At 37.9% G+C, this 22,683-nt stretch overlaps 1 protein-coding gene across 7 annotated transcripts in view; it reads left to right on the top strand.

Annotated features, from left to right (window-relative positions):
• DOCK4 (dedicator of cytokinesis 4) overlaps positions 1-22,683 on the top strand; it is a 516,333-nt gene that overhangs the window by 218,767 nt on the left and 274,883 nt on the right. For all 7 annotated transcript variants that reach the window (XM_058297210.1, XM_058297211.1, XM_058297213.1 and 4 more), the window contains exons 2-7: positions 423-506; positions 4,299-4,339; positions 6,368-6,423; positions 10,694-10,790; positions 16,332-16,480; positions 20,951-21,035. In XM_058297210.1, coding sequence (XP_058153193.1) covers positions 423-506; positions 4,299-4,339; positions 6,368-6,423; positions 10,694-10,790; positions 16,332-16,480; positions 20,951-21,035 — 512 coding nt within the window. The remainder of the gene's footprint in view (positions 1-422; positions 507-4,298; positions 4,340-6,367; positions 6,424-10,693; positions 10,791-16,331; positions 16,481-20,950; positions 21,036-22,683) is intronic.

The raw sequence follows: 22,683 nt of genomic DNA, 5'->3' as shown, positions 1-22,683 counted from the left end.
AGTGGCCACTGCCTTCACATTAATGACAGAAGTTCTTCCATTGCTAGAATCACAATAAGTCTATGGTAGAATAACAGTAAGTCTACTCTAGTCCATTATTCATTCCTCAATACTGAGGATTCTGGGGTGGTGGTTGGACAATATTCGTGATATTTTGTAAAATATTTTGATAAATTCCACATCTTTGAAATGCATATTTGTGATACTTACTTGACCAAGAAGTTGGCGAAGTACATAAATTAAGAGATTGATGAATTTTAAAAATTGACTCTCTTCAAAAATATATGAAATTGAAATATAACAGCAGGTACTAGCTTACCAAAGTATACTTCCTATCCATTAATTTTTGCTAGCCAATAACATTTAATAGTAAGTAATATTCACTGGATTGTCTTCATATATTTTTATATCATTTCTTACAGTTATTGCCAGTTTCCGAGGAACTGTCCCATATGGCCTGTCACTGGAAATTGGAGATACGGTTCAGATCCTAGAGAAGTGTGATGGTAAGTGGGCTAATGGTAAGAGTTTGAAGTTGTTTGAACAAGTTCCTCAGTAGTGTTCAATGAGTTCATAAAGTTCACAGAGTTTACAAATTTTACCCGTATATTAACCTGTAGAAGTTTTTCAATAGTGACAACTAACCATTTTTGACATAACTTTTTTCTTTCATATTCACTATTTGACTTATGAAAAAGCATCATTTGGTGTTTTTAAAGCTGATTGTACTTCTTTTTTTTCTTATGTTATTGCTGCTTGTTTGGTAGATGCCAATATAAAAAGCTGTCGAAGCCACTACTGTTTTTATGGGAGTTCACGACTCAGTGCTAAACCTGAAGGTTTTTCTCAGAATCTCAAGGATCTAGCAGATCTCCAAAGACAGATTTGATTTTACAGAGGAAGAAACAGAAGTCCAGAATAGAACTGGCTTATTTGAGGCTGGGTATCTACAGGTCTCAGGGAAGGACTTCTGCCCAGGCTACCTTTGCTCTAGTCCCGTAGTCTTTTCTGCTTTCCACATTTAGAATAAAAAATATTCATTATAAAAATAAAATAAAAATAAAAAATCATATTAAAAACAAAAAAACTCATTGCATTTGAAGTATTAGGGGAATATGTATGTAAATTTGTATGGTTGTTATTAATTTGTGTATCAGGTAACTCATTAAATCTAGACACCTAATATGTTCAAAATGTTTCCATGAAACATGAAAAACATGGAATCCTTAATTTCAGTCCTTAAAAAGATCCTAGATAAAATTACTACCCTTTCTTATTTAAAAAAAAAAAAAAAGTCGTTTTGAAGCCTTATTCATATATCCAAAAGTACCCATTTTCCTCTTTAAAGGTTTTCCTAATTAAAAGTTTATGAGTGTCATATCATGACTCATTATAGATTAGATTGTATGTCCCAAACCAAACTATTACATTTAGTTAGAACCTGGCATTTAATAGTGAATGTCATGGCCCACTGGCTGGAACGTGGGAGAGTGTGGGCTATGATGTGGACCATTGACCAAGAGGTGCAGCGGTGCTTGGAGACGTATTCACCAAATGCAATGAATGTCTCATGATGATGGAGGAGGTTGTTATGGGGGGAGGAGTGGGTTGAAGGGGGTGAGGGGTATATGGGACCTCATATTTTCTGAATGTAATAAAAAAATAAATAAATTTAAAAAAAATAGTGAATGTCGGAGAACTTCTGGAAAGATGGTGTTGGAATAGGTAGGTAGGGCTCAACTCTCTCACAGAAACAATGGAGAGAAGATAAAAACTGTCCAAGGGACCTGCTTTAGGGCTCTGCAGACCAGGAGAGAGCTGTGCACCCCCTGAAGGGTGAAGTACAGAGAGAGGAAGAAACCGAAAAGTAAACCTTGAGTTAACTAACCCGGTTGGCCCGGAATGGCACCCATCCCCCACATTCAAGATGAACAGCCTAGATAAAACTCCTGGTTCACAGCAGCCAACTGAAAGGGGAATAGATGTCTTCATCCCTGGGAAGTGGAAGGGTGTGGCGTAGGGTAGAGAGTGATTTTTCTTCAATGAATTTGCCTGCAGAGCCTGCTTTGAATCTCAGGTCTGGGCAAGTGGAGGTTGAGTCACCTCTGTGGAAAGATTTGCCAATGGTGTCATCTGCTGGTGGGCCAAGAACTGCAAGGAGGAAAACTGCTTTTAGGTGTCTCTTGTCCCAAACTCCTGGGACCGGATCTGTGCCCCATTAGTGAGTCCCCAGCCCTATTTTGATAATGTAAGCTGGGCAATTTTAAAGAATTAGAATAACTTGAACCCAAAATCAAAGAAGAGTCATGAAACAAAACCACTAGGCACGAGAGAGAAATTGATTGTCAGAGTCAATTCACCAACGTATTCAGATGCCTAGGCATCAGCAAAAAATTACAACCACACCAAGAAACAGGAAGAGAAGGCCCAACCAAAGAAACAAACCAGAAATCCTCATGAGACCCAGACTTAAATGCAATAATAATCACACAAATCTCCTAAATCAGTTCAAGGGGTTGAAGGAAAATATGACTAAAAGACATAAAGGATATTAAGTAGACAGTGGGTGAACATAAAGAACAATTTGAAGCCTGCATAGAAAAATAAGAGAGCTTATGGGAATGAAAGACACGATGAATGAGATCAATAGAGAATATATTAATGGATGATTATTTTACTGTAATTGATACTTTTAGAAATATAAGGGGATTTCTTTATCATTGTCAGATATTTTTGTCTATTTCTACTTTGTATAAGGATATGAAATCTGTGTTGAATTGGTACATGAAAATTTCCCCCATAGCAAATGGGAGTTGTTTTGCAAACTCAAAACCTTTTTGTATAACTCTATATGGGATCTAACAAAACCTTGAGATACAGAGATTCTGATTTTCAATTTATACTTATTTTTTCACACTGGTTTTAAAATGGTATTAGGCATATGATATTACACTTGTCCTGTTAAGAAAACTTAGAAACAAAAATATATAAATACGAACTTAAAATATTTGCTTTAAAAAATTCATTTGGGGGAAGCAGACTTCGCCCAGTGGTTAGGGCATCCGTCTACCACATGGGAGGTCCACGGTTCAAAGCCTGGGCCCCCTTGAACCGGCTGCAGCTGGCCCATGCTGATGCGTGCAAGGAGTGTCCTGCCACGCAGGGCTGTCCCTGCATAGGGGAGCCCCACGCGCAAGGAGTGCGCCCCCTAAGGAGAGCCACCCAGCACAAAAAAAAGTGCAGCCTGGTGCCGCACACATGGAGAACTGATGCGGCAAGGTGACGCAACAAAAAGAGACACAGATTCCCGTGCTGCTGCCAACAACACAAGTGGACAAAAAAGAACACGCAGCAAATGGACACAGAGAACAGACAACTGGGGGGTGGAGGAAGGGAGAGAAATAAATAAAAAAATAAATCTTAAAAAAAAAATTCAATTGGATAGAATATTTATTACATAGTAAAATAATTCCTTACCAATAAGCAAAATGATTTCTATATTTGAAAAAATTTCAATTTGGAAATAATATATTTTAAAGGGAGCTATGTGTTACTCATACATATATTCATACAGGTATATATACCTTTTATTATTTTAAACTCTAAGAAGACTTGCTCCCCTTTAAGGATAATGCTGTTAAATTGACTCACAGTTGCTCAGGGGTTTTGTCATAGGCATGCTAAAGAATAAAAATTGTTTTGAGCTCAGCTGGTAGAAAATTATGCTGATGAAAGACTAATTCTATTAGTGAATGAAGCTGGCTTCACTCTTCTTAAAATATCAAGCTGGTCCTACCCCAAGATGGTGGGGCTGCAGGAATTTACTCTATTACTGCTGGCCACAAGCTATAGTTTGGCAATAGTCTCAGCTTTGTAGTGAAGCAGACAGAATTTGGAAATTTTTAAAATCTTGTGCACATTTTTGAATTTTCCTGAGACTTAATGTGGCCTTTTATAAAAGGGGGAGCAACTGCTCAGAGAGGTCTAGTAACTTGCCCAAGATTAAATAGCTAAACGTGGCAAAGCCAGAATTTAAGGCCAATGCTCTGATTCCAAAGCATTTACTTCCACCCTGCATGTTTATATTTTCTTATATGAATTTCCAATACAATGTTTTTGGCAGTCTTATGAATAGACTATTTAAACTAATGGTCACTTGAGCTATAGCCTAGCTTAATATTTATACATAGAATATTTACATGCATGGTAAAATTCCATCAGCAAAAAACAGATTACTTTGCTCTTCTTAAAATAATATAATTGTTTATTGAAATGTAACAATGATTGTTTCTCCACAGGCTGGTACAGAGGATTTGCCTTTAAAAACCCAAATATCAAGGTAAAAATTATTATTTCTAACCATAACTATGGGACATTTAAAAAGATCAGTAGTTATTTTACTTTACTTTCTTATAGGATTGAAATTATGATGGGGATCTTAATTAAAATGCCATATAGCAATACAGATTTTCTTAATTTTGGAAATTTCTTTGAACTTGGATTATAGTTAAAGTGTGCTATTCAAATGATAATCCTACATGGCTCTTAAAAAGTAGGCTGGGAAAACCTTAATAAGCTCTTTATATATAAACATTATTTTTGAAGTGTAAGTTTCCCAGAGAGCTAAATTAAAATTCAGACAGGGGAAATATATATTCCAAAAGAATTATTGAATACATGTATTTATTCTTTAAGTTTCCTGTGGTACCATTTTTTAAATAACTGGTGTGAAGAGACATGTCTCTTTTAGTGGCATGTTAAGAGTCCCCTTGATTTTGGGGAGCTGAAGTGGAAAAACCATATTATACAAAACCCTTCCTTCTTACCATTCCAGACAGAAACTAAGGTTCATTATCCTTTATAAATTCACATAAATCCTCAGGAATTATATTAGGAAGTAATGTGATTTTAGTTTTAGGCTTTCATTTGTATAGTTTGTGATTTTGACACTAATCCTTACTATTATCTATGTTTTTCTACCTTATTCTAATTTCCTTAGCTCTCACCCAAATTTCCCATCTTCTCTAATGTTTTGATATATGTTATGTTCATTTTGTGGATTAATTTTGGCCCTTTTAGAATTGTAGATTAAAAATATGTATTCTCTATCATTCTCAAAATACAATTTGGGTAATCTAAACTCTTTTGCCTGCCTTTTTAATTAATTATACTTCTCTCTGAATCATCCAACTATATTTAATTATCTCATTTTATTAATTTTTTTAGGTTGTTCTAAAGGAGAGCCTGAGGGCCAAAAGAGTATAAAAGAAAAATTTAAATAAGAAAAAATAGTACTCATTTAAAGTTGTTTCTGGACATCTGTAAAGCACATGCAAATACAACTTTGGTATTTTAATTATTCATTTAGAACATGTTTGAGAAAACATCTTTTATGACATCTCTCTTCTATCACTCTTCTAACAATTAAACCTCAAGTTCTGACTTTTCCTTTTAAATTATGAATACCCTATTGCTTAATTCTAGCATATTAAAGGAATTTAAGTTTTGAAGAAAAATAAGTGCATTTTATATCTATTTACTACTGTTGAGTACACAGAATTTTCTTATTAAATTTTATATTATACTTGCATCCACAATAATGATTATGTATTCAAATGGCATTTGTTTTCTTAAATAATTGATTGACTTTGTCATTTGATTATACATTAGAAATCCTTAAAAAGATATTGTCACTTAATGGACAATAAAATGGCTCACTTTTTTTGTTTCTTTCAATTTTCCATTTAGAACAAAGGAATAATTTCTTTGCCCTGTCTTTTCCCTACAATAAAAAGCTTTAAGCTAGAGTGGCTTCTTTTGTGTAATTTTTGTTCCATCAGGCTGGCAGCATGGTGATTAATTGCTGCGGTGTTTTCATCAAACCTTCCGTAACACATAATACTCATATTATCTCCAAATTCACGGTGGTAATTTTTTAGTGTATCTTTAAAATAGAAATGTGTTTAGAAGAGAAAAGAGGAAAAAAAAAAAACAACAACCAAAACCAAAAACAAAACCCCACCAACAGTCCTGTTTCTAAGCCATGCAGAAAAAATATTCAATATAACATATTTTTTGTAGAATTCCCGAATTTTTAAATTTTCCATCTGTAAAGAATGAGATTTAATTTTTCAATTATATTTATTTCAGTGTATTTCTCAATTTGTTAAGTAATGAATAGTGAAAAATAAAAGGGAGGGACCTAAGCGATAATAGATGTTAACTTATAGAATGTGATAGAGATGGGGTTTTCCCCTGTTCCTGCTATCATTGTGGCTGTGTGGCTGTATTTTATGCATAGGACTTGTGAAACCAACCTTGCCTTAACAGATAGCTAGCACCATAACCTTTGTGCTTTCTCTTCTAGGGTATATTTCCTTCCAGCTACGTTCACTTGAAAAATGCCTGTGTAAAGAACAAAGGGTAAGAAGAAATGAGGTTTATTAATAGTTGGTGGATTTTCACAGAACTGTTGCTTATTTTGGGATTTGAAAGGCTTAGTAATTGTCTTGAAAAATGAATTCTAGGCGATCACACTGTTGTCCGAGTTATTTGATAAAGCTATGTTGACCTAAGGCAGCTGGCGGAGGTAATTAAAGATCATGCCTGCATATGCTGGGCATCAGCAGCATTGAGGACACTGGAGGTCTCTCATTGTTCACAAATCATAGACTCCACCTAATCTTAAGCAGAAGGAGTTTTTGGTTTCCTGCTACTTAAGGAAGCATGGCAGTTAGACCCATTAAATGTTGAGTCATGCAGTCTCAAAACCCAGGAATTTCCTAGATTCACCACTGATTATAAGAAGCTAAATCTGCCTTTCTTTCTCTAAATGGGCATAATAACATTTCTTGTGGTGTGACCACTTCACAAGGCCCTTATCCTACTTTTAGAGAATTTACATGATCTTTTGTTTGATTGAGCTCATTGATTAACTAGGATTTCTTATCATTTTAAAAGTTTTTCTAGTGTTATTTCCAAAAGGTCTTGAAGCAACTTTCAGGATAACCTGTTATTCAAATAAGATCTTGTAAGATAAAATAGCAGAACTTGCCTATTTAAGTGGTTAACTCAAATTGTTTTAAGTTTGGTGCCTGTGCCCCAGAGGAAGTGCATTGGATTGTTACATAATTCTCTTTTTATGACAAAAGAAAGAATGTAGATTCAGCTACAGAAATTGCATTTTTCCCTCTAACTGCAATACATAGCAATTTATTCTTTGAATTCTTAAGCCATATTAAAGCATAATAAATGATATCTTCAAACTAGAGTTTTATCAATAAAGTTTCAAGAATGCTATTTAAATGGATAATTCTTGTTTCCACCCTCTATAAAGGTATAGTATTAAATCTTATTTCAGTGAGAGGACTATGAGTGGCTGAGAATTTATGGTGTAAATACTTTGGATCTATCCTATGTGAGTAAAAAAGATCAGGGAATCATTATGCTGTATGACATTCATGCCAGCTTCTTTAAGCAATATTATTTTTAGTGGTAGTAATTATTTAAAATAGTAGACTGAAGATATTATAATTCTAAAACTAATAAGCTACCCCCCATGTCTACTAATACCAATAATAAAGGTCCTTTGCTGGGGCTTTATGTCTTTACAACACCTCTGTAGCTGAGACTTGAGGAAAATGAGTGGAAATCTGGAGCTCAGAGAATGTAAGTAACTTGCAGATGATCGCCCAGAGGCACTTAAACACAGGCCACAGCCCCTCCATTTTCTTTCCTTTGTATGCTTTGACTCAACTTTTTAATATATGTATGTCCTTCAAAAATGCTCTGCAGCTTTATCCACCAAAAGTGAGTTGGGGGAAGTGGATGTGACTCAGTCATTTGGGCTTCTGTCTACCATATGGAAGGCCCTGGGTTCACGTCCTGAGGCCTCCTTGTGAAGGCAAGCTGGCCCGTGGAAAGCTGATGCAGCAAGATGATGCAACAAAGGGAGACAAGCAGACAGAGGGGGAAAAAAAAAGCACAGGGAATGGACACAGAGAACAGTAGCAAAAAACAAGCCAAAGGAGGAGGGAATAAATAAATAGAAATAAATAAGTCTTAAAAAAAAAAAATGAGTTGAGCAAAGTTGTCACTGCTCTTTGAGTTGCCTTGGTTTGATACTGCATAGCACCCCTCAAGTAAACCAGAGGACACTCCAAAGGACACTTCAGCTTCATGCTTACTCTTTATTCAGCCCTTTCTGCCTGGCAATTTGGACTAGGCAGTATGGAAACTCAAAGGATCCTATCTGGTCCCTTAAAGTATCAACGAGACCAGGCCCACACAACCAGCTGCTCCTAGCCCGATTCTGAGCTCCTCAACTCTCCAGAACAAAGAGCTACTCAGCTCTACCTTCTACTCTGGCTGAGAAAGAGAAAAGAGATTTAGCAAAGACAATCCCAAGTGTCATTACACCCAGTGAAAGTTCTACCCCTCTAAATGGGTTAAGGTAGGACATAGTTTCTAAAAAGTACCTTATTTTTTTTTCCTATCAGTAACTGTTACAGACCTGGCCACCTTTCCTGAGTCCCGCTGAAGTTTAAATGTGGGTTACAGTGTCTCAAAATTTGATTGTGTCAGTTTATGACTTGTTTGTGGGTATTCCACCTGACACCAGGCATGATGGATATGGTGTAGCACAGTTGCTTCAGGGTATTACTAAATTTACTGTTTTTCAAAAAGTACTGGGATTGAGATCCTAGTAAGACTGTTAACTGGAAGAAAAACTTTAGCCAGAAAACATTGGAGGTCACATATTGCTAGGCAATTGCTTTCTCAGAGAAGAACCTCTTTGGGATTTTGGTGTTATGTGGTTTTTTAAAGTGTATTAGCAGCCCAATAGCCTACCAGGATGAAATAGCTACATAGTACATCCCCGAATACCTGAGCAAATATAACTTCAGGGGTGACTTCTTAAGATAGACTGTTTGAATATTTATTTTGATTAGGGTATAATTAATAGAAAACAGCTGCCTTGCCAGAAGTTGCAATTTTGCACTTTTTAAAAATTTATATTTTGGTTGGAGAAAAACATATCAGTTTCCCACAGACTGAATTGCCTTGATAGTCTTTCCTGGGTCTTTAGAGCAATATGGGACTAATGGGGGTCCTTAAATTAAATTATAATTTGTGAACAGTGAGGCCTATTCTGTATTGTTTAATTCTTGCTGAGGTCATATAACTCTTTAAATGTGAAATGGGTTGTCAAGTTTTCCTGGAAATTCATTGTTCCCTCCGTTACCTTGCTTGGGATCATTTTATAATCTCCATCTTCAAATATTCATCATTTAAATAGCAACAGCTGCTTCAAAAGCAAAATAAATGCACTGCCATTTGAAAATGCCATATGTAGTCTTATTAAAAGGTTCAGTATGTGTCACAGTTCATATATTACTGTTTTATTTCTAGTTTTAAACCCCAGTATTACATTTTCAGCTATTTTTAAGCTCTAGAAAGTAGACAAATATTTACAGGGCATGTATTTTAGCAGCAGTATGAATTGAGGAAATGAAGTAATGTTGGTGAAGAAATCAAGGCAGGATTTTAGTTCTTATTCTTGCTGTTAAGATTCTACAAATGACAGTTATGCGTACTTTGGACATTACATCAAAAAGGAGCAGCAGAGCAGTTATTAGCCTCATGCTAAGAAGTAATTTTCCCTTGATCATCTATCTAGACAACCTGTTTCAATGTCTAATATGCTATTACCTTCTACATATTAGATGTCCTTTAGAAAAATATACTCAAATATAATAATCCCCATCAATATAGTTAGTAGCACTCTTTTGAAAAGCTTTGTTAATAATGGCCACTTAACCACCTTTATCTGCACAAAAATGAAAAAAAAAATTGAAAAAGGAAATGAATATAGGACATTATTGTATACCAAGGTAGGATACAGGGAACAAATTGAATCTTCTATGTTTTTCCTGTCTCCTTATATATCTTCTTAAAATTAGGACCACCATAAATACCTCCTTAGACACTTCAATAAGTATTTTCCAAGTTCAGTTTCTGAATTTTTTTAGAGGAATGGGAAGAATGTATTAACTTAATCATAGAGAGGAATGTTTTGGAATGGGTATTCAAGTATCTGATGTCTTAGGCCCTTGATAAGTTCTACAGTGCAGTAGTAGTCATTTTTCTTGGTGCCTCTGCGAATAATAAAAATGAAGTGCTAACGAGATCAAGTGAGTGTTTAAATCAATACCTTGTTGACTAGTTATTTATAACATTGAGTTAGTCTGGATGTTTGCCTTGTGCAACCTTCATATCCTGATGAACTGAACAAGTGTTTTACTTATTTGAGTCCTTCAGTGATAGTACTTGAGAAGCAGAAGTCACTTTAGAGTTTATGTATCCCAGTGACTTCATTTTACAGATTGGGCTCAGGAAGGTTAAATGACTTGCTGGCTGGTGATCAAACTAAAGCCACAGCAGAATTCTTCTGATGTGGTTTCTTCTCCACCACTTGGCTCAAACTTGATCTGACTGCGGTGGCTGATAGTTTTGGTATTGTATTGCCATAACACACATAGCCTTCCTCACCCAAATTCGTGCTCAGGTCCAGGTCACTGTGTGCAGAACCAAAAAAATTACCAGGATCTAGTGCACTTATTAAGGAGTTTCAGACAAAATTGATGTCTATGATATTTCATGTCTACCTTATTTTTCTTTGTTAATTTCACAGACAGTTTGAAATGGTTATCCCCACCGAAGACTCTGTTATCACAGAAATGACCTCAACATTAAGAGACTGGGGAGCCATGTGGAAACAACTCTATGTGGTGAGTAACTCTTTAATGGTAAGATCATTGTAGTAGAGAACTGTTTTAAGAAATGTCTGAACATGAGAGGCATGGACTAATATTCGAGCACCTGCACTGAGTCACTAGTTCCCCTCGGGTCATCAGGGACAGTCTTGTTGTAATCCATGTGACCAGTGAGCATGTGTTTTCTAAGTTCTTTTTCATACCTCAGAAATATAAAAGAACATTTTCCTGGCATCTAATCAAATAGGACGCGTAACATTGACACAGAATTACAGTTTTTGTCTGTTATATCTAAAATGCAATAGTTTATTTCATTGAAACAAGAAAATCTTAAAAAGTCATTAACAAAAACCCTGTTGGGGTTAGATTTCTTTGACTATAGCCCTCCTGGAACTGGGGGTTTTAGGACTCACAGTTCAAATCCACAAAACAGTCTTAGATGAATCCTAGAGTCTCAGCCTTTTTGGAATGAGATAAATGCTGAGTCCAGATTATTGACCTCAAGGGCCCTGTACTGGGAGACTATAATTTTGGGTTGAAAAGAATAAAAAAACCTAAGTATAATTTCACTTAAAATAACATTGTGCATGGCAGTAACACAGAAAAAAAAAACTATTCAAAAGTTTCAAACCACTGCATCATAAATATCCAACATAAGAGAGTTATAAAAACAATAGGGTATAATAGGGAGCCTCAAGTGTCACCCATTAGTTGAACTGGAGCACCAATACTTTTCCTTTTATGTAGCTGCCTGTGGGGAACACAGTTGAATTTTCTCCTGAATCTGCCCTATCCAGTTATTTTTACCTGATTTTGAGGTGGTGACCTTCTATTTTGGGGACATACCTAGTTGGTTTGAAAATGTGTCTGTAGTAAATGCTAAGAGTAGCCTCCTTTCCTCCTGGTGTCCTGACTAATGAGAAAAAGATAGAATTATTTTAAAGTTTCCCTGGATACTGGAATGGTAGTGAGTTATATTTGGAACAAATGTAAAGTTCAACCTGGTGATAACAGATTTTTGAGATTGGGAATGAGGCTGACTTGGCCATTGTCTTAGTTTGCCAGGGCTGCTATGACAGACACCACACACAAATTGTGTGGCTCAGAGTATTTTGAAAGCTAGAAGTCCAAAATCAAGCTGTTGAAAGACTATGCCTTCTCAGTCTGTAGTGCTCTGGTGATGGCTTTCTGGCAAACCTCTGTCCCGTGACTGTCTCTCTCTCCTCTGGCTTCGGAGTCTCCAGCTCAATAGTCTGTGTCTCTGTCAAGATTTCCTCTCCTTCTGTGGACTCCAGTCATGCAGATTAAGGCCCATCCTGATTCAGTTTGGCCTCATCTAAATAGGATCCTCAAAGATGCTATTCATGAATGAGTTCATACCTGTAGGCCCGAACTCACAGGTGCTAGGGCTTGAATACATCTTGTGGGGTCATGGGTCCCCAACAGCCATCGTGGACCTTTTGGTTTCTCTTGATTTGATTGTAAATGCTTTGTGCCAAGTGTTTACATGTTTTGTTTCACGTTCATCATATTTGAGTATATTGGGTATTGTCCGTGTCCTTTTCCAACCTAGCTTCTCCACTGGAAGATGTTGGAGGATGGCAGTAATACCTTGTAAGCAGTAAGCTGTGTATAAAACAATATATATTGACTATTTAGCACAAAAGCCCATGGCAAATGCTGGAGAAATGATAGTTGCTCTTTTTATAACATTGGTAAAGGCCTACATAATGTTCTTTAAAACTGATTAAAATATCATTTAATAAAATGTCAGTAATATAAGCAGAAAAAATTTTAAGAGAAATACAACGGCCATCTTTTACTGAGTTCTTTGTGCAGGCCCTGGGCTGGGCTGGGTATTTTATCTCTGAGTATTTTATCTCTTCTCTGGGGCTCTGCCAGATTTTATTCTTGAATCTTATCGAGGAGATCCCTTTCTTAGTCTACTCAGGATCTCAGGCTAAGTGGTAAAGCCTGAATCTAAATCCAGATAAGACGCTGCCAAAACCTGTGCTGTTTCTCCCTCCCTCCCTCCTTCCCTCCTTCCCTCCTTTCTTACCTCCCTCCCTTCTCTGGAACTGGAAATTGAACCCAGGACTTCATGTGTGGGAAGACAGCACTCCACTGAGCCACAAATGGCTCCCCTGAGTTGGTCTTTTTATTTGCTTGCTTGCTGTCTGTTTTGTTTTTTCAGGAGGCACCAGGAACCAAACCCAGGACCTCCCATGTGGGAGGCGGGCGTTCAACCACTTGGCTACATCGGCTCCTCCTGCTTTCTTTATGACACAACTAAAAACATATCCGTTTTCTAAAATGCTTAAATGCTTGAATTTAACTTTTTGCCTTATCTCTGATATATTTCAGAATTTTTTTAGATACTGTTTTGTTCCCAGTGTTTAACGTCATGCTTTTTATTTTTTACTTAACACTTAATCAAAAGCATTTTTCAGATTTCTCCATAGTTTTCTTAACTATCCAATTTTTTAAGTCCAATTTTATGACCAGATTTTAAATCACATGTGTGCTATTTTTATATCATGGTAGGGCATGTTTGCTGGCTGGGCTGCAGGTTGTCAGTGTGTCTGCCATCTCTGGTTTTTCTTCCCTAAGGGGAAATCTGAGCAACTGGCTTTCATTTTTATAAAGGATCCTGCTTCCTTCTCATCTCAGCATTCTCCTGAGCTCAAGTGCAATAGGTGACATCATTAGAAAGTCAAGTTGCCTACAGACAACTGCAGAATGCCTTCCCCAAAAGCAGGACCGATGACTTCTCACAGTGACAGCTTAAGAGGTTGCTGGCTCTTTCCTTTGCTGCATGAAATTTCACTTATATTTTAATCTTTCTTAAAGATTTCTTTGACTCAAATGAGTTTTTCGTTCTGACCACTGACTTCAAGTGTTTCTTAAATTTCCCTTATTTTTTTTTAAGATTTATTTTATTTATTTATTCCCCCCCCACCCCCATTGTTTCTGTGTTTGCTGTCTGTTCTCTGTGTCCATTTGATGTATGCTCTCTGTGTCTGTTTGTCTTCTTGTTTTCTCTTTAGGAAGCACTGGGAACCAAATCTGGGGCCTCCCATGATGGAGAGAGGTGCTCCATCACTTGAGCCACCTCTACTCTCTGCGTTGTTGTGTCTCTCATTGTGTTTCCTCTTTGTGTCTCCTTGTGTCTTCCATTGTGTTTCCTCTTTGTGTCTCCTTGTGTCATCTTATTCTGTCAGTTCACCATGCCAGCCCATCACGCCAGCTCGCTGTCTTGCTTGTCCTCTCCAGGAGGCACTGGGGACCAAACCTGGGACCTCCGTGTGGTAGGCAGGAACTCAATTGCTTGAGCCACATCCACTTTCCTGCTTATTCTTTTTGATGATCTAAACAGAACTCACACATTGAGGTCCTCAAAAAACAACACATATAAATCAAGGTATTCCTTCCTTCCTTTCCTTTCTTTCCTTCCTTTCCCTCCTTCCCCAGGTTGTGGGGCTACCCAAGGCAGAAACAGCCATCACTTTTGGGAGCTAACAGCCCAATGGAAAATACGTTCAGTGGACAGTTAATTACAAGTGTTCGGCAGTACATTTGTCCTAGTAATGATTTGTTTGGGAGTGTATGACATGAGTAAAAAGTGAGAAGTAATAGAAGAACAGCCTTGATAGACTTATTTAGAAGTGGAGAGGTGAGCAAGATTATTTAAAACTCAAGAGGATCAAGGATCCCGTCACAGAGAATGCTTCTTGTTTGGCTGCCAAGTTTGCTTAGCCTGCATAGTACATAGAAACTCTTGAAGACACAAAGGTTTGCTAAAGCAGAAAACCCATCTCTATTTTTTAAAATAAAAGTATTTTATGACTGAATATCCTTATTCATTCCACAGAAATTGATAATTCTGGCAGCTTATAGCTGTAGAAGGTTTTAGATAAATGATAATCTCAATACTTTCATAACACTAGGTAAGTAAATCATAGTTTGCAATTAAGGAGAATGAAGAGTAGATTTTTGTACCAGGTTTTCCCTGGGTGTCTCTGGCATATTTACAGATATTAAATCAATAATCCTAATAGCCCTGTGAGATAGGTACTATGACACCTATTTTACAGATAGGAAAACTAAACCCAAAGAGTTTAATAAATTGCCACATGTTTCTCAGCCAGTACATGGCAACACTGGGCTTCAGATGGAGGTAGTTTGGCTTGGAGTCTGTGCTCTCTTCACAAGCATTATGTCTAATTCAAAAAATCACCCTTCAAGATGATAGTACTGCGCTGCTTTACAGATGAGAAAATTGATACTCAACCCTATAAAATGATTAAGTGGCAAAACCAGAATTTTAAGCAGAAGTTTAACCTGTCTTCTTTCTGTGAAGCCACATTGCTTGATAAATTTCACAGGAGATTATTATTTTTTTTTATTGACTTTGTAATAATATTACATTAAAAATATATATGTGAGGTCCCATTCAACCCCACCCCCCCCACCCCCCTCTCCCCCCCCCCCCCCAATAACACTCGTTCCCATCATCATGACACATCCATTGGATTTGGTAAGTACATCTTTGGGCACCTCTGCACCTCATAGACAATGGTCCACATCATGGCCCATACTCTCCTCCATTCCATCCAGTGGGCCCTGTGAGGATTTACAATGTCCGGTGATTACCTCTGAAGCACCATCCAGGGCAGCTCCATGTCCCAAAGACGCCTCCACCTCTCATCTCTTCCTGCCTTTCCCCATACCCATCGTCCACCATGTCCACTTTTCCCAATCCAATGCCACCTCTTCTATGTGGACATTGGATTGGTTGTGTCCATTGCCCCTCACAGGAGATTATTGAATCCATGAATGTTTACAAAGTAAGAAACATTTTTTAAGGGTCTAAATACTGAGCAGATAATAGCTAGTGAAAGTCTATCTTTCATTGAATGCCCAACTTCTGCTAGGAGATACAGTAAAGCAGTAAGACCAACATGTGATGGGAGCAGATGTAGCTCAGTCGTTGGGTGCCTCCTTTGCATGCATGAGATCCTAGGTTCAATTGCTCGTACCTCCTAAAAAACATGTAAGAACAACATGTAAGAAAAATTGGGAAGCAAGATTTGAATTTGGCTTCAATTGCATGTGTTCAGATAAGGGAGAAAAGAATGTGAGCAGGAGTCATCAGGAAAGATTTCCTGATGGAGGCAGAAGGCAGGCCAAACCTTGAAGGATAGGGGGAATTTGGATGGAGCTGAAGAAAGGAACACTTGAGGTGGAAAGGGAGGAACTTAAGTAAACCTAGAGAAACCGAGCCAAGCATGCGGGTGTGGAGGGTAGTGATGACACAGGAACGCAGAGCATACATGCTGGGTTCTTGGAAGGAGATGAAGCTTGGAGGGAAGGGTATAGAACAGTGAGTGCATTTGAGAACAATGAGAAAGGAGTGAATCTCTTCAAGGAGATTCTGTGCATAGAGCGGCAAGCATGGAGAGGGTAACCAGGACTTGTCTCCTTGCTTCCTCTTGGGTTACCTTCCACCTCAGGATGCAGACCAAATTCTGAATCTCCCCTTTGCAATCTTCCTAGAGAAATGAAGGTGATCTCTTCCACCGCCTATGGCATATCATGAATGAAATCCTGGATCTGCGGAGGCAGGTGCTGGTGGGCCATCTCACCCACGACAGGATGAAGGACGTGAAGCGCCACATTACCGCCCGCCTCGACTGGGGCAATGAGTGAGTATTGGCCATCGCAGTGACTTTCTCTGATGAGTGAATGCAACAGGAGTGACACCAGTGTGGCCCAGTATGTCATAGGATCACCAGGGGAAACCAGATGGGGCTTTTCCAGTTTCACTCTTTTGAGGCTGAGTGCAAACTGGCTTTGCTGGAGCCAAGAACCACATCCTCCAGGGCTGGTGTGGACTCTGTGATGCTGTTTGTTCTCTAGTGCCCCATGTGGCCTGGCAGTGTCACATGCTCAGGGAAAATGAAATATTCACAATAAAAAAATAGATACGGCTCTGGCTAAAACGGGTCTTAGTTTCAAACAAGCTTTAGGTTTGGCATGTACATTTGCTTTTACTATATCACAGCAGTAGGTCCCCAGTGTAATACAGAGGAAGATGCCAGTGCTGAGATGGAGACATGGGAGTTGCTGAGGGCTGGGAAGAAGAAAAGGAGGTGTGATATGGGGGCATTTTCAGGACTTGGAGTTGAATGATATTGCAGGGACAGGTGCAGGACATTATATATCCTTCCATAACCCACTGAATATACTGGGAGAGAGTGTAAACTACGATGTAAACTATAATCCATGCAATGTAGCAGTGCTCCAAAATGTGTTTATCAAATGCAATGAACATACCACACTAATGAAAGAAGTTGTTGGTGTGGGAAAAGTGGGGAGTGGGACATATGGGAACCTCCTATATTTTTTAATATAACATTTTGTGTGATCTATGTATCTTTTAAAAATAAATAAAAAATATATTAAAAAAAAAAAGGTAGATTTGAAACAAACAAAAAGTCTATGGCACATGCACCAGCGGGGCATTTCATTATTGCCGAGAGTAGTCCTCTGCATGCGTATTAGGCACTTTGAGGGGCTGCTTGGGAGAACTCAATAGAAAGCCCTTTTTGACCAACATTAACTGTGAAATACAACTGAAAGTGATTAATTTAAAATAACAGCCAAGAACTTTCAGTAGTAAATTTCATCTCTTAACACTGTGACCAAGGCTGGTACTACACTAAATATGAATGCTAAATTATGGGTGAGAACTAAAAATAAGCCAACTTTAACTATGATCCAAGGCTTGCATAAGGCTTAAGTTTAAGAATGTTAAATGGTCCCTTAATATCCTACATGGCCATATCCTCCTTTTTCTTTCCTCCAATCCTCATTTACTATTGAAGCTTTACAGGTCCAATAAGAGAGAATAAAAAAAAAGCAGAAAGAAAAGGAGGAAGGCAGGAAGTACACCACAAAGAAATTTGCCTTTTACTGAGTCTAGAAGAACTGATTTGAAACTAAAGCATTTCACAGGAAGTCACTTTATCAGAAGCCAGTTTTGATTCCTGAGGACATATTATACATTATATTAATAAATATGAATACATGAATATGTATTTATACAATATAAATATGCTATACCTACTAATGAATTTTAAACGTCTATCTCATCCAGAGTACTTCTAGCAATTTGTTGAGTAAGATGTACCATTTGTCTTTTTATAGACAATGAGTAGAGTAACCCCATTTTGTTCATCTCCAGAAGATATATTCCTTGTGGAGCATAAAACAGGAGTGGCAATAAGAGCATTGGATTAGGAACACTGCTTTCTTAAGACCTTGGGAAAATTCCTGAACCCTTCTTCATTTTTCTTCATCTGTCAAAAGAATATGCTGAACTAGAGGTTATTACCACAACTCAGGGCCCTTTCAGCTCCAAGGTGATAAAATTCAAAACCATAACCACCTCCTGAGAAATTAGGTTTGCCAGCCATTTGCACTGAGCCTCCATCTTACTGTGTGAGATGGAGCAGTATGTGAGGGGTAGAATGGGCAACTGCCTCAGTGTGTCCTATGCTGCCTGCCTTTCAGGTATTTCTTTATTATTTTGAGAAGATTTTTGAGTTTTCACTGAATTAGATTGGTGTTTAGTCATCATGCTGGTCCTCATTTAGAAGACTAGTTTTAAATAAGGAAGTTGGATTTAGTTTATCAAAATAACTTAGAAATGTAGAGCAAGCAAGAGAATGATACTTTTTCAGTTTTAAAAAGGAGATGATGGCAGAAAGAAAAGGGAAGGAAGGGAAAACATTAACTATGACTGAATCATGACTCAGTTTTGCCTTGCATAAATTCAAACTTTTACATTGGACAGTTCTCTGACTAATTTATGGTAAGATGGGTAAAACATTGATCCATGAAAGTGACCAATATGATTTATTTAGATCTTCTGAAAATTCATGAATTTTCTGAGCTCTCATTCTGTTTTCATTGAATTTCTTTGACCAGGTATTTAAAAATAGCTTTACAGCATGCAGATTATAGTCACCTTACTTCATTCTTAGAAAAGTATAAATTTGTTTCTTATTGAACACTGCTAAATGGAAAGCAAATTAAGATAATTTTCTTGCAAATTAAGCCAGATCAAATTGTCCTGCAAAATTATCTGTCAGGATGTAGATCTCTGGATAAACATAATTTAAGAACATGTTCAATTTCAAGTTGTTTATCAAACTATAGAAGAGTGGTGAAGAGAAGCCCTCTGGATGTGGGAAGCTTGGGAGAGGAGGAGATAATCCATCTTGTTTGCTCCTAGGGCCAGCAGAAGTATACTTACCTGGGAGCTCAGACAAAGCTAAAATCATTGTCATGATCTGTTCCCTTAGAGGCCTGTGATGGTATAGAGAGAATCAAGTCATCCTTTCTGCCCTGTGTCACAGAGCAGTTTAGTGATAGAGTTGATAGGAAAGCTTGACCCCCCACTCCTGGCTTCTCATATCCTATGAGAGTTCCCTATCTTGTCCCTTCTTTCCTTGACTTATTTGTTACTGTACTTGTAAAGCACTGCCCTGGTCCTGTTCTGTGAGGTAAGAAATCTCAAAAGTGGGAGGTTTATCCTAGGAATTAACAAGTCAAAATAAAAACAAATGAGATTCTCCACACAGCCAGGACTTTGAGGAAGCCAGCAGAAGTTGAGCAATCAAGCCTTCTTGGAGAAAGGAACTTAAAGAACATACACTCCCAGAGCCTGAAAGTCCAGGAAGGTTCTGGCCACCACAAACCCTGCAGCTGGAGTTAGTTTTCACTCACTCATTCTGCAGTGGTGTAAGCCAGCTGCCTTTCACATATCTTTTCTTCCTCAAGCCACAAGACTGATGCTCTCTGAATTTGCAAGTTCAGATTCACACGGAAGGAGTCTCATCAGTGTTGCCAGTATAAAGTATCCCTGTTTGGACTGACCATTGTCTACCATGCCACTCATCACACGTAGGCTGCTGGCCAGTGCTCAGGTTATTTATCCTTAAGTCATGTGCCCACCCATGGGCCAGCTATGCGTGACTCCAGAAGGGGAGATGGTCAGATGATCTCCTGGCTGCCGGCGCCCTTCCCAGCAGAGAGTGTGGGCAGAGTAGCTTCTCATAGAGGAGACTATGGGTAAGGCAAGTGCTGCAATTCGTATGTTTACACATTTTCTTTCCTTTGTTAGATAATCTTTCATCAGCAATATTGACTGGATGCCAAATGATGTCTTTAGGTAGTGCATTGATTCTCTCTTGGGATGGGTTGGGGAATGGAGAGTGGAATAGACCCTAGTGGAATCACTGGTGAGGGAGCAAGGGGGAACATGGATATTTTGAAAACAAACCACAATACTTGTGACTTGAAAGTTTAGCAGAAATTAAAAAATAGGACTGTGATTTTTAAGTTCTCAAAGAGAAACATAATTTAAGGAGATCAAGAAACAGTTTTAGTATCTGAGATGGTTCTGCCCTCAAGAAGGTCATAGACTTCTAATCTCCTGAAGAAGTGATTACCAGAGTAGCTGGGTCAGTGACTGGCTTAAAGTAGGTGCTGAATTAATACATTTTATTTACTAAGAACTCTAATAAGATTTGAGGGTGTACAGTTTCAGGATTTTTTTTTTTAAATACAAAATTTCAAAACCTGTATCTCTATAATCAGATGTGCAATGCAGGAAGACTCTTATGTTAGAGTGTGTGAGGATATGAAAGAGATTCAAAATAAATCATTCTCAGAGAATTAAGCATGAGAGACTTCTCTTCATTAAGCATTCCTCTCTATTCAGTTCCAGTTTCCAGAACCAAATTATGTCCAGTTCTAGTTTTCGCCACTCTAATGTGGAAGGACTTCTCTGCTGATAGTTTATTGTCTGCTGGAGGCTGTCCAAAATATTGTGCCAGGGCCCCAGGGGCAGTGGCACTTGACTGAGAGTGTCAACTCATGAACCCCACCCTTGATTCGCCTACCTTCATTATCTTTATTCTCAAGTAGTGCCCAGTGTCCAGCCCAGTAACATTGGCTGCCCCAACGGTGGTGACAGGTAATATAAGGTAAAGATATGGGTAAGAGAAGCATGTAGGTAAGATACCTAATTTCAAGGTGATATGGTAAATTAATATTTTTAATATATTTGATAAAGGTGACTTATTCCCTAAACTGTGGTTTTCTAGACAGCTGGGATTGGACCTGGTGCCTAGGAAAGAGTACGCAATGGTGGATCCAGAGGACATCAGCATTACTGAGCTCTACCGATTGGTAAGTGCAGGAAATCTTGGCACCTAGCTTCCCTACAACTTTTGTGGTTTCCATGACACTCTTCATACTTGTAGGAACAGGGTGTTCCAGGTTTAACTTGGAGAGAGGGTAAAGACAGTTGAGAGCCGAGGTGACCATGCCCTGATACAGTACCAAAATACTTTAACTGCCTCAGAATGACGTGATGTTCTCTATTTAGCCCTCAGCTCCCCAGCACCAGGAAGTAAATTCAGGAAGTTTTAAGTTCTTTTACAGATTTGTGTACTTTGTGCCTTGTTGGTGAATTGTTTACAAGTCATAAGTTTTAATCTGTTGTGTTTCAGGACAACTTTGCAACAAGTTGTATCCACTCTTTGCTTACTGACATGTTAAACTTCCCTCCCCCTTTATCATTATATGCAAAGTCCACTGAAGGTATCTTCTTGATCACCACCTGCTCGTCTTACCCTTGTTCTGCTCAGGACCCATTTGTTTTCTTAATACTGAAGCTTGTTAATAACCTCAAAATATTTTAACATATTGCCCATCATAGCATCCCCTATGATTTGAGTTTTTTCTCATTTACATGGTATGTTAAAGTTCAGTTTTTTTGTCTGGCATCTAGGTTCCTCATATCTGATCCAAACTCCCTTGTATCCAGCCCTGGACTCTTGCTATTTGTATAAAATTTTTCTAATCTCTTAATATTAGCTAAGCTATCTTAAAACCCAAAAATGGAGAAGGTGGCTGGGAAGGGCCTTCAGAGACAGTCACCCCAACCTTAATTTTACTTTGATGTAGTCATACTGTCTAACCATAATGCTCCTAAGAATAGCATCCGTTGTAAATACTAGAATCCTTTTGGCAGGGTCCTGCCTCTTTTGGGTAGCTTTCCAAGTTTACAGTATTTTTCCAAGAATTTTCTTACCTGATGATTGTCGGTATCTGAAAACTTTTGGGGAAAAATCATCAGTCTATCAGGAATGGTGCCTGATTTCAGAAGGCAGGTAAATATTGATTTCAGTTTTTTCCTTAATCAGCTATTTCTTCAGATTATCTACACGTAATTTGGACAGTTGGAGTGATTTCTGATTTTGTATTTTCCATTTCATTTTCTTTAGTTGATTTTCCTGAAATTTATGTTGCATGCTATTCACCTCTGTGACATTAGCACTCAACAGAATATCTAGCACATAGCAAAAACACAGGTAAAGGTCATCTGGAGGGAGATAGGAGGGGAGGAAGGAACAAAAGAAGAGAATTCTAAATTAAAGTTATTACTACTTCTTAGCTTATATGACGTTTGTAATCTGTATTATTCATTTGTCAGTCACATCTTGTAATGAGATACCTTTATTTATTGTTATTAGTTTAACTCTTTGGACATTGTACTTTGTCTCATACTCTTCTTTTTTAAATCTCTCAGTTTTCAGTGTCTTCAGGGTGAGCACCCTATCTTGTACTTCCTATATCATACTCAAGTTAACCTTGTAGTGCTTTGCAAATTAAAAAACCTTCAATGTTTTTGAGGTCATTAAGGTATAATGAAAAGAAATGGATGTGATCCATTCAACTATGTTTGAATCCACACAACTGAATCCTGGATTTTCGTTTCTTGGCTCAGTGATCTTGGACCTATTGCTCATTTTCTCTGAGATTTAGTTTCTTC

Source organism: Dasypus novemcinctus, chromosome 5 (genome assembly GCF_030445035.2).
Source record: "Dasypus novemcinctus isolate mDasNov1 chromosome 5, mDasNov1.1.hap2, whole genome shotgun sequence".
Classification (NCBI taxonomy): Eukaryota; Metazoa; Chordata; class Mammalia; order Cingulata; family Dasypodidae; genus Dasypus; species Dasypus novemcinctus.
This window is presented reverse-complemented; position numbering and strand designations above follow the sequence as displayed.